This window comes from Esox lucius, chromosome 18 (genome assembly GCF_011004845.1).
Source record: "Esox lucius isolate fEsoLuc1 chromosome 18, fEsoLuc1.pri, whole genome shotgun sequence".
Classification (NCBI taxonomy): domain Eukaryota; kingdom Metazoa; phylum Chordata; class Actinopteri; order Esociformes; family Esocidae; genus Esox; species Esox lucius.
The window spans coordinates 12,690,439-12,705,605 of NC_047586.1; the positions used below are offsets into that span (position 1 = coordinate 12,690,439).

A 15,167-nucleotide genomic window follows, 5' to 3' on the forward strand; every position below is an offset into this window, starting at 1 on the left:
GTAGGACTATTTTAAAAGCAGTAAGGGTCCTACATTATAAGAATAATATAACATTTCCAGACCAAATATATTGCAGGGGTATTTTTTCAGTTTGTTTCCATATATTTTGAACTTTGATGGATTGGTTCATTGTATGCTACAACATGATAAAGAAAAAACATTTCTAAACAGATCTTTTAGCCTCATAAACTAATGTGTTAGAATTGGATTTATTGAGCTTGTTATCAAGAAAGTTGTTCCAGTTTAGAGGATTGAAGTAGTCTCAGTATACAATAGCTTACTATTAAAATCAGTATCTTCCCTACACTGGAAGTCACTCTACATGCAGGTTGCATGTGATTAATAATTCCACTTGTTATAAATCCTCTGGCCTGGTTCCAGTTGAAATTACATCAATTTGCAAGCCAACATAATTTTACTTCTGTGCCTGATGTGGCCTAACACCACTATGCCTAAAAATACCTTATTATATGTAATCCGTAGAAATAATTACATTGTAAAGGCGAATAAGGCTTGAGCAATCATTCATAAAGGGTTCTTTGAAGAACCTTTAGAAAGTAGTGCATAGTAAAATCCTTCATAGATTTAGAACTCTAATGATTCTTTGAAGATCCTACGACCCTGTTTCCCATAGTTGGGATGCTGCGTAAAATGCGAATAAAAGCAGAATGCAATGATGTGCAAATCATTTAATCCCAATATTTAATAGAAAATAAAACAAAGACAACATATCAAATGTGGAAACTGAGAAATTGTATTGTTTTTGAAAAATACATGCCCATTTTGAATTTCATGCTAGCAACACGTTTAAAAAAAGTTCTGACAAGGGCATATTTACCACTGTGTTGCATCACATCTTCTTTTAACAACACTCCGCAAGCGTTTGGGAACTGAGGAGACCAATTGCTCCAGTTTTGAAAGTGAAATGTTTTCAGTTTCTTGCTTGATATAGCTCAAAAGTTCGAGATTTCTATTGTCGTATTTTCTGTTTCATAATGCGCCAAATGTTTTCAATGGGTGACAGGTCTGGATAACAAGCCAGATGTTCCCTTTTTAGCCCGGAGGATGCAGCGTCCATGATTCCCAAAAATAATTTCTAATTTAGATTTTTCAGACCGCAGGACAGTTTTCCACTTCACCTCAGTCCATCTTAAATTTGCTCAAGCCAAGAGAACACAGCAGCATTTCTGGATCTTGTTTTTATCCGGTTTCTTCTTTGCATGGTAGAGTTTTAAATTGCATTTGTTGATGCAGGGATATACTGTGTTCACAGACAATGAATTTCAAAAGTGTTCATGAGCCCATGAAGTGATTCTCACCACAGAACCGTGTCTGTTTTTAATGCAGTGCTGCCTGAGGGCCCAAAGAGCACAGCCATCCAATATTGGTTTTCGGCCTTGTCCCTTGCATACAGAGATTTCTCCAGATTCTCTGAATCTTTTAATGATATTATGTAGATGATGAGATCCCCAAAGTCTTTGCAATTTTACATTGAGAAATGTTATTCTTAAATGGTTGCATATTTTCCCGTGCAGTCTTTCAGGGATGAACTACTTCCCATCTTTACTTCTGAAAGACTCATTCTATCTAGGATGCTTGAATGACTGAATCATGTTACCGATCTGTTGCCAGGTAATCTAATTAATTGTGAGATGTTCCACTAGGTTAATTTTTTGTATTACACAACATTTACAGTTTTCTGTTGCCTCTATCACTGAGGTAGTCAAACAACTCCACAGTGGCAAAGCTCCGGGGATTGACGAGATCCATCCAGAAATGTTGAAAGCTTTGGATGTGGAGGGGATGTCTTGGATGACACACCTCTTCAAAATTGCGTGGGAGTCAGGGACAGTGCCAAAGGAGTGTCGGTCCGGGGTGGTGGTTCCCCTGTTCAAAATGGGGGACCAGAGGGTGTGTGCCAATTACAGGGGTATCACACTTCTCAGCCTCCCTGGGAAAGTCTACTCAAAGGTATTGGAAAGAAGGGTTCGGCAGATAGTCGAACCTCAAATTGAAGAGGAACAATGCAGATTCCGTCCTGGTCAACCGACCAGCTCTTTACTCTTAGCAAGGATCCTGGAGTGGGCCTGGGAATATTACCATCCAGTCTACATGTGTTTTGTGGATCTGGAGAAGGCGTATGACTGGGTCCCCCGGGAGATACTGTGGGAGGTGCTGCGGAAGTATGGGGTGAGGAGGTCCCTTCTGAGGGCTATCCAATCACTGTACGTCCAAAGTGAGAGCTGTGTTTGGGTTCTCGGTAGTAATTCAGACTCGTTCCAGGTGGGGGTTGGCCTCCGCCAGGGCTGCGCTTTGTCACCAATCCAGTTTGTAACTTTTATGGACAGGATATCGAGACGTAGTCGGGGTAGGGAGGGGTTTTAGTTTGGTGGGCTGGGGATCTCATCGCTGCTTTTTGTGGATGATGTGGTCCTGATGGCATCATCGATCTGTGACCTTCAGCACTCACTGGACCGGTTCGCAGCCGAGTGCGAAGCGGTAGCACCTCTAAATCTGAGGCCATGGTTCTCAGCAGGAAACCGATAGAGTACCTCCTCCAGGTAGGGGATGAGTGAGGGGATGAGTGAGGGGACAATGGAGCAGGAGATTGGCCAGAGAATCGGAGCAGCGGGGGCGCTATTGCATTCGTTGTGACGAAAAGAGAGCTGAGCCGGAAGGCAAAGCTCTCGATATACCGGTCAATTTTCGTTCCTACCCTCACCTATGGTCATGAAGGCTGGGTCATGACCGAAATAACTAGATCGCGAGTACAAGCAGCTGAAATGGGCTGGCTTCTCCCTTTGAGATAGGGTGAGAAGCTCAGTCATCAATGAGGAACTCGGAGTAGAGCCGTTGCTCCTTTGCATCAAAAGGAGCCAGTTGAGGTGGTTCGGGCATCTGGTAAGGATGCCCCCAGGATGTCTCCCTAGGGAGGTGTTTCAGGTATGTCCAGCTGGGAGGAGACCTCGGGGTAGGCCCAGGACTAGGTGGAGAGATTATAATTCGACACTGGCCTGGGAACGCCTCTGGATCTCCCAGTCAGAGCTGGCAAATGTGACTCGGGAAAGGGAAGTTTGGGTTCCCCTGCTGGAGCTGCTGCCCCCGCGACCTGATACCGGATAAGCGGATGAAGATGAGATGAGATGTTGCGTTGCCTCTATCCCAGCTGGCATCAAATTCAAAGTGGGCATATATTTTTCAAGGATCAAAAAAAAATTCAGTTTCAACATTTGATAGGTTGTACTATTTTCTTTTGAGTATAGGGTTTACATGATTTGCAAATCTTTGCATTCTGTTTTTATTTCCATTTTACACAGAATCCCAACTATTTTGGAAATGGGGTTGCACAGAGAATGGTTGCCTAATGAACAATCTTTGTCCCAATAAAAAATCTGATCAAAAGATCTTTGGTAGAACCCTATCTTTCCACAAATTACCAGGATCTTGTTTTCTAGGTTACCAAGCAAGCCTAAGCAAGTTATATTCAGCATAGTCAAGGAGCAGGAATTTGCGCTTAAAAACAGTACAACTAATTAGAATTTTAACTGTTACCATGTAGTAACAATTTATGTTGGAAAGGGAAAACTTTCTTCTACATATTTAATTCACAAAGGTCTTAGCATCTCATGAGAGTGGATTGATTAAAGAGTATAACAAGAGCCATCAAAGTCCACTCCTATTTATAATTTCTATGTTGTAATAATAATTAAACAGAACAACATTTTCTGAGGTGTTAATCTGTCCTCTGGAAACATTAGCGGAGTTTGATGGAAAAAATCAACAGTCTATGCTGTGTACGTGTTTCTGTTAAACTGCCTTTTAATGGTACATTATCAATTTGGGAAATTAAAGTTTGCAATTATTATTTGTTATTTGTGAAGGAAGATGAGAAACATATCAATCAATGACAGATGATTTATACATTCTATGTTATTCTCATGGTCTGTACATGATTGTACAATAAGTAACAGATGAAAAAATATGAAATTAATTTGAATAGGAAATATAGCTAAATTAATAGGAAATATAGTCCCTCACATGGTTAGAAATAGCTATTTTTAATTGAAATAATAATTGTATCCATCAAGCCTTGCTTTGGTCATTTTCAGCAATTACAGCCCTGCAGACCTTTGGATTCCAGTTGTCAATTTGTTGAGGTAATCTGAAAAGATTTCACCCCATGCTTCTTGAAGGAACTTGCATCATACAAATAATGATTTCTAGATCAGTCAGCCAATCTCAAATTAACATGTGTGTTATGTTCACAGCCTGCTTTTAAAACTTCAACCTTTCAACTGGCATTTGGTTCGATTGGCATTATGTTGAAAAACCTTCTTGAATAATTTCCTCAGAACTGTCTAAAACAACCTTTATTTTCTATTAATTGCAAAAAAAATTAAAAATGCAAATAAAAAGGGAATATAATTTGTCACAAGACTTGTATTATCCCTTAATATATCCTAACCAGTTAATCACAGGCTTTACTCGAGAGGATAAAATAAATACTGTCAAATGCTGACTGAAGGATCTACATATATTCTTGCACCATAAAAAACGACTTATTGTATTTGTAGATCAGTCATACTTTACCCATGATACATCGCGGTTAAATTGTGATTGACTGAGTGATGTACAAGCGTGTACGAGTCATTATGACTTGAGATGTGTGATGCAAGATGATTTTTAGATCAGTCAGTTGGCTGTCGCCTGTCGTAGTTTTGATCCTCTCGAACACGGCCAATAACAGCTACAAGGAATTGGGGTGGGGGGGCATATGAGGGGATGCATGTAAGGTAGAAGTAGCAGATCTGGAATCTGTTTTGCGTCCGCTCAACAAAGACCTGTTCGTACTGGTTGGCTGCAAGAAACTGCCCCTTTTACAGTCGTGTGAATGAGATGGGAATCTCATTTGTTGTCTCTGCAAAGAGGGCGTTTCGGCAATGAAGTAATCTCGCGGACGGTATGCAATATGGAGAATTGATACTGTAGTGTTTGTCTGGGCAGTATTTTTACAAGTACATGTAGCTTTATAAAAAATATCAACATAGGCATTTCAGGGTCTGTGTATTCGTATAACCGAACACAGAGTAGTTAGGCGTATCGTTGTTGGTGGATTAAAACCGGGAGGAATGGCAGCTAACCTTGCTACGGGGAGTGTACGGTACGGGTAGACATTTCACAATGTAAGTGTATGAAACAATTAAATCACTAGGTGGTTACATTGTAGTCAAGTTGTTTGAGCTTATGTAGTGCACGGTTACAATGGTTACCATTGTATCAATATCCAGAGTGGAGATTTGCTGCAACGTCGCTGCAAGGCAAGCATTCCCCTTTTCCGTGTGGCTATTCGTGGTGACAATGATGGTGGCTGGGACTTCACTGCTACTGCTCCACTGCTCGTTGGCTATAGTGCTAAACGGCTGCACCGAATCAAACATGAGTTAATATTGTCTTGAATTCACACGAGAGTTATTCCAGTGTTCATATCGGTTAAAAGGCCACGTCATTTTTATTCCATGTGGAGATTAAGACACAATGGCTTACTGTTATAATAGATGTTCTCCTGACTAAATCATATTTAATGTACGTTTATCAATTATGTGTTAAGGATGATGTCTGTTGCATGCAGTACAATAATCCGGCCTGGTGTTCTGTTGCAGTACTGATCAGTGAAGTCTACTGCAATTATGGATCATCACCATCAGCAACTTCATCACACCCAAGGAAACATGTCACCGTCGTATGTTCCGAGGAAGAGGAAGGCTTCTCAGCCAAAACAAAAAAGTGGTGTTCCACTATCAGGTAACATCACTCAACCGCCACTATCACATCATGAGTGACAAGGTAAATTACAGAATACCTGATTATGCATGTACACATTTTAGCCTGTCATATTGACTTTTAGAAAGGGGGCACAAAGCTTGTTTCCACCCACAGGTGTCTACCAGTGTTCATGTTGAAGAAAAAATTTTTTTTTGCAGATGCCTAGCCTAAATGTCAAAAAACAAGCAACAGCATGTTATGGAAGCATAGTTGCTATGAAAAGCCTCATATGATTGAATCATAGGAAGAAACCTAGAGAGGAGCCTGGCTCTGAATGGGGACCAGTTATCTTCTGGCTGTACCCGGTGGAGATTTTAAGAGTAAATTACTTTCAAGGTCACATCCCTCATACACATTCTGATGACTAGTGGTGAAAAAACCAGGTTGTAAGAGTGAGCCAGTAACAACAGGAGTCATAATGCAGAATCTAGATCAGCAACACAACCAGGTTAATTTACTTGAAACATAGAGACCTACCATACACACTGGCCTATAGATGCTGGGGACTGAGACAGGGCCCAGGGACACTGTTGCCCTGTCCTAAGGTACCAGGCCCAACCAGGCAGGAAATTTCTCCACCCACTTTTTCAAGCACAACAACAGACCAGACCATCAACCACCTGGGGGAGCGACCAACCTCATTGTTCTGTCCCATTTCACAAGCCCCAGGTGGTGCAAAGCTGGATGTGATATGAATAAGGCAATATAGACAGTATTTCGAGGTTTCTTTGGATGTTCTACAGTCATGTAATTATAGGGGTGATTGGAACCTCACAACAGTTTTTATTTTCAAATATGTTTCCATCCTGAAACATTCTCTGTAATTCCAACTTTCATCAACGTTTTGCATTGAAATAGTTTTTTTTCCTTTCATTGTCAGTGTCGCATTAAGCAATTTATTTTGTATTGTAGTGTTTCATATCTTAGCTTCATAGGTTGGGGCATTTACCACATAGTGTTTTGAGATTAATTCTGTAGATAAACATTTATCTTGAAAATGTGACAACAATTCCATCTTAGGGTGTTTATTCTTACTGTGTATGCTAACCAGGCTTCCTGTTATTATGCAATCCTAAAGTACTGGGTATTTTTCTGTCCTTTTAAAAACAAATCAAATAAAAAAACAGATTTTGGAATTTGTGATATACAGGCAAGCCTTTCTTTAAAATAGCCATCTATGTTTTGACCTAGAAACTCAGACCTTTACTCTGTCTGCCCAATAAGGTTGTCCATTTTATGTTATCCATTATGCTTCTAATTGGCATAATTTTTTTTTAGGTATACTATATAGTTTATTTATATTTTGTTTATTCATTATGTGAGACATCCAAGTTAAGATTTAGCTTAAAAATGCAATGTCCGTAATGCTGGAATCGTCTAAACCTTATTTTGGGCCTTTTTCTTTGTCAAGTGTCTGTCAAGTATTTCATGCATGTTATCAATAGTGTTTCTGTAGATTTTAGGAAAATTAACGAATGAAAATATGTCTGTAATCCAACAGCTATCCCGAGGATGACAGATATGAGTGTGATGAGTATGATTGGTGTTCCACCTAAGGTAAGAATAAACCCAGTGAATATTTCTTCGTTTCAGTTCTACTTTTATGGGTGTTCCTGACAGCTCATATAGGTGCTGTCTCCGTACTCATCATCAGCACCTCAGTAATGAAAATCGTGATGTTTTATGAAACATTAAGCATCAATAGTAGACTCAGCGAAATGACGTTGCCAAGAGCAGCGTGTGTCAACTCCATTTCGCAGAATCTATCTTTAAGCGCTTCTGCACCCACATTGTTGTTCCTTACTACAGTTTTCAAAATAAGACCTTGTTCTTTAGTAAGACACTGGATCTCTTTACAAGTACAAAATTGCTTTACAATTTTGTACTTGAAAATTATAGAATGATGACCCCCATGCCCAGGCGACCCAGAAGATGAAAAGAACATATGGCAGAAAAAGGTAAATTACCGTCTTATTTTCTTCCATGTTAATTAGCCATTGCTACTGGTTTTCTTTTTCCATGACTGTAATGAAATGTACTTTTAATCATGTCAGTTCAATCAGATCTTCACAAGTCCAAACTAGAAAGTTGAAGGGGATTGCTTTTGGTTTGAAAATGTGATATTCTCTGCTTGACAACAAGTTTTTCCCCTCTGTGAACAAGCTGACGAGTTGTTTGGGTCATGTGCGAGTCTGGTCCTGTGTTACTGTCCAGGTATGAGGATCTGCAGAATGTTTCCCTGGGTTCCGGTGTGGAAGACTCCACCAGTGAGACTTCTTGCTGCTCCGTGGTGTCCTCCAGCCTAGCTGTAGCCAACGGAGAGCTGCCGCCCCCTCCTCCCTCTGCCAGACTGCCTCACAGGCTGGTGGCAAAAGACTGCTGGCCCATTCAGGCTCCAGACACAGTCAGGTCCCAGGGCCGGGGTCAGGAACCACCTCTCCCCTCAGATTTTGCCGCAAAAAAAATGCGGAGAGCTGAGGTGGACAACAGCACATCTTCTGTTAACAATTTCCCTCTTGAAGTGAGACAGTCAGGTAGTTATCTTGCCACCATCGCTCTTTTTTTTGTCTTACCCTTTACCTCACCGACAGGTGTTAAAGTTTTGGTTCATGTTGAATGTTTCCTTTGATGCAGCTCCAGTTCCTGTTGGATGTAGCCATGTCCACAGCCACGTCCAGAGTGATCACCCAATGGGAAGTGGGCATGTCCAGTGTAATAACTCAATGGGAGGTGGGCATGTCCAATGTAATCACCCAATGGGAAGTGGGCACGTCCAATGTAATCACCCAATGGGAAGTGGGCACGGCCAGTGTAATCACCCTATGGGAAGTGGGCACGGCCAGTGTAATCACCCTATGGGAAGTGGGCATGGCCAGTGTAATCACCCAATGGGAAGTGGGCATGGCCAGTGTAATCACCCAATGGGAAGTGGACACAGCCACGTCCACAGTACTCACTTGCTTGGAGGTGGACATGTCCACAGTCATGTCCAAAATGATCACTCGATTGGAGGTGGTCATGTCCAATGTAATCACTCTCTTGGATGTGGACATCTCCAGAGCAATTACCCTGTTGGAGGTGGACTTGTCCAGAGCAGTTACTCTGTTGTAGATGGGCATGTCCAAAGCAGTCACTCTATTGGAGGCGTAACTGTCCAGAGCAGTCACAGTCAACCAGCAGAGCCTACCAAGGAAGAGAAGCCTAAAGTCTTCACGTTCTCAACCAAAAAGGAACCTCCCATCTACCCCCCAGGTGAGAGAACCAAGGAGTAGCAGATACCGTTTCACAATGGGAACACACACTGGGAACACTGTTAGTCAATGATATACCTGTGTAATAACACTGTCATTACTCTAGTAATATTGTTGTCTTTTAATGTTGCTTAATAGGTTAATATTAGCATTGTTATTTTATACTAATGGACTAGGGATCATTCATTGTTCTTTATTCCACTTGAACAACAATAAAAACGACTTGACTTGCAACAGGGAGTCAGGAGGAGAGGTGGCAGCTGATGATTCTGGGGAAAGGACGAGTCACGTGCCCTAAGTGTAAAAGTGTGAGCAGGAAGACTGTGGATGGACTGAAGAAACACATGGAGAGCTGCAGAGTGGTGTGTGCCCCAGACATGCGCCTCATGACAACCTTCCACGACGCACTGACAATGGCTTGAATTAATATCAACAAACTGAATTTGTTCCTTGTAGAATCCCTTCACCTGCCAGCAATGCGGGAAACAACTGAAGTCTTCTACAGGAATGAAGTACCACATCATGGCCGACCACAATAACCTGGTGAGGCCGTCATCCCAACTGATTCCGGATTTGGTGATTCTGGTGGATTTTGGTTTTAACTGTCACATTTTTCCAGCCATCGCCAGATGACATAAATGGCCTGGATGACCAGGCCGTGAAGGAAAAATTGAGGAAGGTACTGAAAAGGATGGGCAAATTAAAATGCTCTAAAGAGGTATGGTTCCTTAACTGATATTTCTGTCACTTTTGTTCTGTGCTTGTGCGCTGTAGTTTTCCCGAGAGAGATGTTAGCCCCTCACATGAACACATTGCATTAAGTTTCCCCACATGGGTCTCGAATGTCTGACACGTTGTCGGTAGACATGATTCATTCTAAACTGTGTGTGACATCACAGGGCTGTACCGGTAGTTTCACCAGCATCATGGGCTACCTGTACCACATGAAGAAGTGTGGGAAAGAAGAGTCCGAGCTGGAGAAGCTGCTCCTCAATTGCCAACATTGTGGAAAGGTCTACAAGTCCAAAGCAGGCCTGGAGTACCACCTGAAGTCAGAGCACGCGCCAGTGAGTTCATTGGTTTGATTTGATGTACATGAATGTGGGAACTAAGCTTGTACAACGTGTTGAATGCACACATACTCAGGAAACAACCTTTTGACTAGAGTCCGGGGCCAGCTTCTACTCCACGTATTGGTTGGCCAGTCTAAGGAAATTCTTGTTCATTTCATGTCTTTTCAGTACCATAGATCTGTCACAAAACCTGTCCAAATTCTGGAAGGCCCTGAGGCTTCTAGTCAAAGGTTGCCTGTCCTTCTCTTTGGTCAACACCTAATGTGAAGGCTTCCTGGTAGAGTTTAGGCCTTGATCCTGTTCCTGCTGTTACCTGAATATGGTGCATGTAATTGTATTGGAGTAGTTAGTTTTTTTTTCTACAATGAATCACTAACACAACTGTATCGCTGAGTGTTCGTGTTGATGTGCCACAATCAACATTAAAACACCTGGTCGCAATGAGGCAGATGTACTGAAAGGCACTTATTTAGACCACTGAACCATTCGGGAAAATGCCAAATGGATCAAAAGTAGCAAGATTTGGTTTGGCAAAATGACATTTCTGCCATACACAGGGCAAGCTTCAGAATGAATCACTTGGACTGGCCTTTTCATTTCCACAGGGGGAATTATCTTTTTTATTTGGATAACATATTGTATCTGCAAAACCGAATGACCTTTTAATATGGTTTGAAGACAGACAGTTGTGATGTTCTCATCTGATTGTCAAAACAAATTCCTATAAATTTAGGCTACCTAACCTAACATGCTTGTCCTAACAATTCCAGCATCTGAACAGTGCGCTGTGCACCCCAGAACTTTCCTTCAGTCTACTAGTGCAGTTTTCACCCATCCTGCTTCTGGAGAGGTACCGTCTTGGAGGTTTTCATTCCAACCTTACTAGGGCCTTCTTATGGCACGTTATTAACAGAAATCTAGCATATCATTTGAAGATTCATTAAAATGAGAAGGACCGGCAAAAATGTATCCAGCATCAACAAAACTTACAGTATATCCTGTCGGTAACACAACACACTTTAATCAGTCAACTTGCGCTCAGAACAGTCACTTGGCTAGTATTTTGGGAACAGGGTCCTGGGTGGATTTATTCATTTTTGGTGTCTGTGCACGAATTTGCTCTAGCTCTTGTTTGTTTTCTTTGTTTGCTTCCAATAAAACATATTTAAAGCAAATGTTCCCACATGGGCTTGGCATTTGGTTCTAGCTAACTGCTCGAAGTGCAGATAGAATATACCTATATGATGAGATGGTTATGGAAGTTAGATCAAATGTTAATTATCATGTCACAGAATAAAACCCTCTATATTAATTGGTTATAGGCATCAAGCTCATCACTATGCACTTTTACCACCTTGTGAATTCATCATGTTACTGTATTTTATCTGTAGCTTAAGCTGCATGATTCCCAGTCATTGTAGTAGCAGGACCACATATTCTTTGAGTTCAAGTTTACAATGTGCTCATAAAGGTGTCCACTGCCATTGCATACTGTACAGGGATGAAAATATGCAGATGTGTTGAACAAACAAATTGTCACCTTTTATGAAACTTCATGTTTCCATTACATTTATTATTATATATATTTTCCCAAAGTATCCCATCCTTTAGTCTATTAATAATTTTTTTAATTAACTATAAATGTTCCTGTAATTTAACTAGGCAAGTTGACTTAAGTACCTATTTCTATTTACAGGAATGACCTGGGTGGAGGAGCAATTAGGGTTAACTGTCTTGCCCAAGGACACAATGACAGTTTTCACCTTGGCAGTAGGGGGACCTTTTAGATACTAGTTAGAAGCCCTAACCAGTAGGCCACTTTGCTGCCCCCAGAGGCACAGTGACACGTAAGTCATTTCAGTGAAATACATACAGCCGTCTCCCTCTTCCCCAAAGGTGCCCCAGAAGACTGAGGCGGAGGAGGAGGAGGTCAAGGCCCAGAGAGAGCCCAATCCTGAGAGGACATCCAGTGGCCGGGTGAAACGCATGTCAGCCCAGGTGGCCGTTTTCCACCTCCAGGAGATCGCTAATGATGAACTGGCCAAGGAGTGGCCCAAGAGGAAGGTCATTGGTGACCTGGTCCCCGACGATAAAAAGGTAAGTAAACCAACACTGTTCTTGATCTGCACTCCAGTATCTGTTTCTGTGGATTAATTTGTTTCCAGGTTAACCTAGTCTTGGGTTTCCCAGTTGAGGTATGCCAGGCCAGGGCTGCCAGCCTTCAGTCAGGAGGTACTTCGGAAGTGGAAAAACGAAGTGAAGCTGCAAAAGAAAGTCCAGTGCCCAAACCTGGTAAAATGCATATGTTTAAAAAATATTGCCTATTGGAAAGATTTTCCTCAGCGTACTATGTGTCATCTAATGTGACTGGGTCGTGTTTTCCATCAGGGCTGTGGTTCTGTTTACACCAGTGTGTCTGGGCTAAAGGCTCACCTCGGTCTCTGTGGAAGGGTATGGAAAACAGAATTACTTAGACTACTTGCTTTTTCTTTCAAGTAGCTGCTGACACATCTGGAATATAGTCCACATGTTTCAACTAAAACTGAGTCAGTTTTATTTTCGCATTCAAATCTCTTGCCAACATAGACATTAAATCGTGGCGCAACAGAATGTTTTCTTAACTGCTGCAGGGGGATTTCGAAGCAGGGAAATACAAATGCCTGATCTGTAAGAAAGAGTTCAACTCAGAAAGCGGGGTGAAGTACCACATCAACTCTGTCCACTCCCAGGTCAGAACTGGATTTAAAGTCACTTAGTATTGACGTCTTAATGCATTACAGTAACATGCAATGGTTTTGACATAGGAATACAGCGCTGGAAAAATCGTTGTACCAGTTTCTGGTTGCATACTCTGGTGTTTTTTAGGACTGGTTTGCGGTGACCTCAAAATCCAAGAACTGCGATAAAGTTCTGAAGACCAAGCCCAAGGAGCACAGCGCTGTGGACAACCCCACGGACCAGCTCCATCCCCAGCACCAGACCCTCCATGTCTTCACCCCCATCTTGGAGCCCTGGCAGGACTTGCAGGTGGGACCCCCGCCAGCAGTGCCTGAATCGGCCCTGCAGGCTAAACCTGAAGCCACTGAGGGGAGGAGGAGAGATAGGGGGAAGGGGAGAGGAAAGGAGAAGGACTGCTATGACTTCACTGGGAGTGACCACTCCAGCAGTAGCAGCAGTGCCAGCTCCAGTAGCGAATCAGAGACAGAGGAGCCTGAGGGCCAGAGACACAACGTCGACCAATGGGCACTTCAGAGGCCCAGCATCATCGAGACCCACCCTGAAGCTGCCAAGCAATCCAGAAACAACCCCTAGGTTGTCCAGGAGGGTGCAGCGTTCTAGAACGTCCAGATGCTTTCAGAAATGCTTTGTGCATTGCTCATGGGTGTGTAGTTCGTGTTTCAACTGTAACTATGAGGTCATCTTTGCCAACTTTGAATGTGTCTTATTTTATTAAGTTTGATAACTATATATTTTTTTTCGGATATGTTTACTAAAACCTGTTTTTTAACCTATATTATTAGTTGGCTTGTGCTCCTCGATTCAGACTGTGCTTAGTGTATGGAGCTATTATTTCATACAAGTCCTTATTAATCCTTACATGTTATCAGACCTCTTCTTAAAATACGTATTTAACCAATAGCATGTGGTGTTAATGTAATCTGCATTTTATATATTGGCTAGTGAAATATGGTAACGCAGGATGAATTTGAGATCCAGTGATTGTTGATTATAGTAGTCATTGATGTTTCAACGCTGCATTGTTTGTTGATGTACAGTCCAGATGGAAATAGATGCAGTGGTCATTTCACTTAGTTCCACTGTACTGCCCCTGTACTGTACTGTTTCTGCATATGTATGAATGTATTTTTTTGTCCAAGCATTTTGTTCTTCTCCTGTTAATATTTTTGTGTCAGTGCACTTCAATTTAAGCAGTTTTTTTTATAGATTATTTTTATTTAATTTTCATTAATGAAGCTGCCCTAAAAACGTTAATGATCTCTAACAAATGATGTTATTTGATGCCTTGTAAAGTGTTACTAAGACAACCAATATATTTTATTTCAGCATTTCTACTCCTGTCCATTATTGCTGTGACAAAAACAAGACCAAAGTGCATGCACTTTTATAATGATTGGAAAAAACCTCTCAGTCTAATGATGAAATAATTCCCATAACCCAACCTTGCAAAAAATAGCAAGCGTGCCTCAGTTTTGTCTGATATAAACTGAGTGGTTTGGGTCCTGAATGCTAATCAGCTGACACCTGTGATAACACAACGTCTTTGTTTACAGTTGTTATTACAATGATAACCAGTTTATAATAGCAATAAGGCATCTATTGGGATTTTGTAAACAGTATGACTAATTCACCACAGCTAACCACAGCTGTGGTATATTCAGAGACTGAAGAAAAAGTAAGACCTGTTTAGAGCCAAACTGTGCAACAGTTAATCAAATCCACTCATTCAAGAAAGGCCTCATTGGGTGTGGTATATGGCCTATTTGTTGTCAAGAACTAGGCTGTTCAACGACAACATAATTTAAAGGCAAGGTAATTAAAACAAAAAGGCAGAAAGGGATATGATATATGACCAATTAACATGCCTGGCTGTAGCCTTATCTGTGGTATATTGGCTGTAAACTATAAACCCCTGTGGTGTCTTACTGCTATTAGAAACTAGCTGGTTTGAACCTGGCTGATTGGCTAAACGTCATTGTATATCTTTCATTGTATACTGTTCTGATTGCTTTCTTAACCAGTTTACAAGGGCACATTGGCTGTGTCTCGGTACTTAGCATTACATATTGTGTAAGAACAGCCTTAGCCATGTACCACACCCCCTATTGACTTATTGCTGAATGAATTCACGTTTTGTGTACATTTTTATGGGAAAAACTGTTGTTTCAAGAATACAAAAAAATGCATTATAGTTTTTTTATATAAGTACTGTAATGGGCTGCTATTTTTAACTGCCAGCAGTGGTATATCAACAGGTGAAATAAAATATTTACATATGCTA

At 41.4% G+C, this 15,167-nt stretch overlaps 1 protein-coding gene across 5 annotated transcripts in view; it reads left to right on the forward strand.

Moving 5' to 3' along the window:
* Window positions 1–15,167, forward strand: part of znf512 (zinc finger protein 512) — a 17,306-nt gene extending 2,139 nt beyond the window's left edge. Inside the window, exons 1-16 of one of the 5 annotated variants that reach the window (XM_020056456.3) lie at window positions 4,685–5,183; window positions 5,289–5,318; window positions 5,661–5,802; window positions 7,325–7,380; window positions 7,723–7,781; window positions 8,038–8,357; window positions 8,458–9,075; window positions 9,312–9,436; window positions 9,531–9,617; window positions 9,694–9,792; window positions 9,974–10,141; window positions 12,044–12,244; window positions 12,338–12,439; window positions 12,536–12,598; window positions 12,778–12,876; window positions 13,013–15,167. In XM_020056456.3, coding sequence (XP_019912015.2) covers window positions 5,688–5,802; window positions 7,325–7,380; window positions 7,723–7,781; window positions 8,038–8,357; window positions 8,458–9,075; window positions 9,312–9,436; window positions 9,531–9,617; window positions 9,694–9,792; window positions 9,974–10,141; window positions 12,044–12,244; window positions 12,338–12,439; window positions 12,536–12,598; window positions 12,778–12,876; window positions 13,013–13,459 — 2,559 coding nt within the window. In that variant the 5' untranslated portion in view covers window positions 4,685–5,183; window positions 5,289–5,318; window positions 5,661–5,687 and the 3' untranslated portion in view covers window positions 13,460–15,167. The other 4 variants (XM_010882622.5, XM_010882621.5, XM_010882623.5 and 1 more) reach the window with 4 other exon arrangements.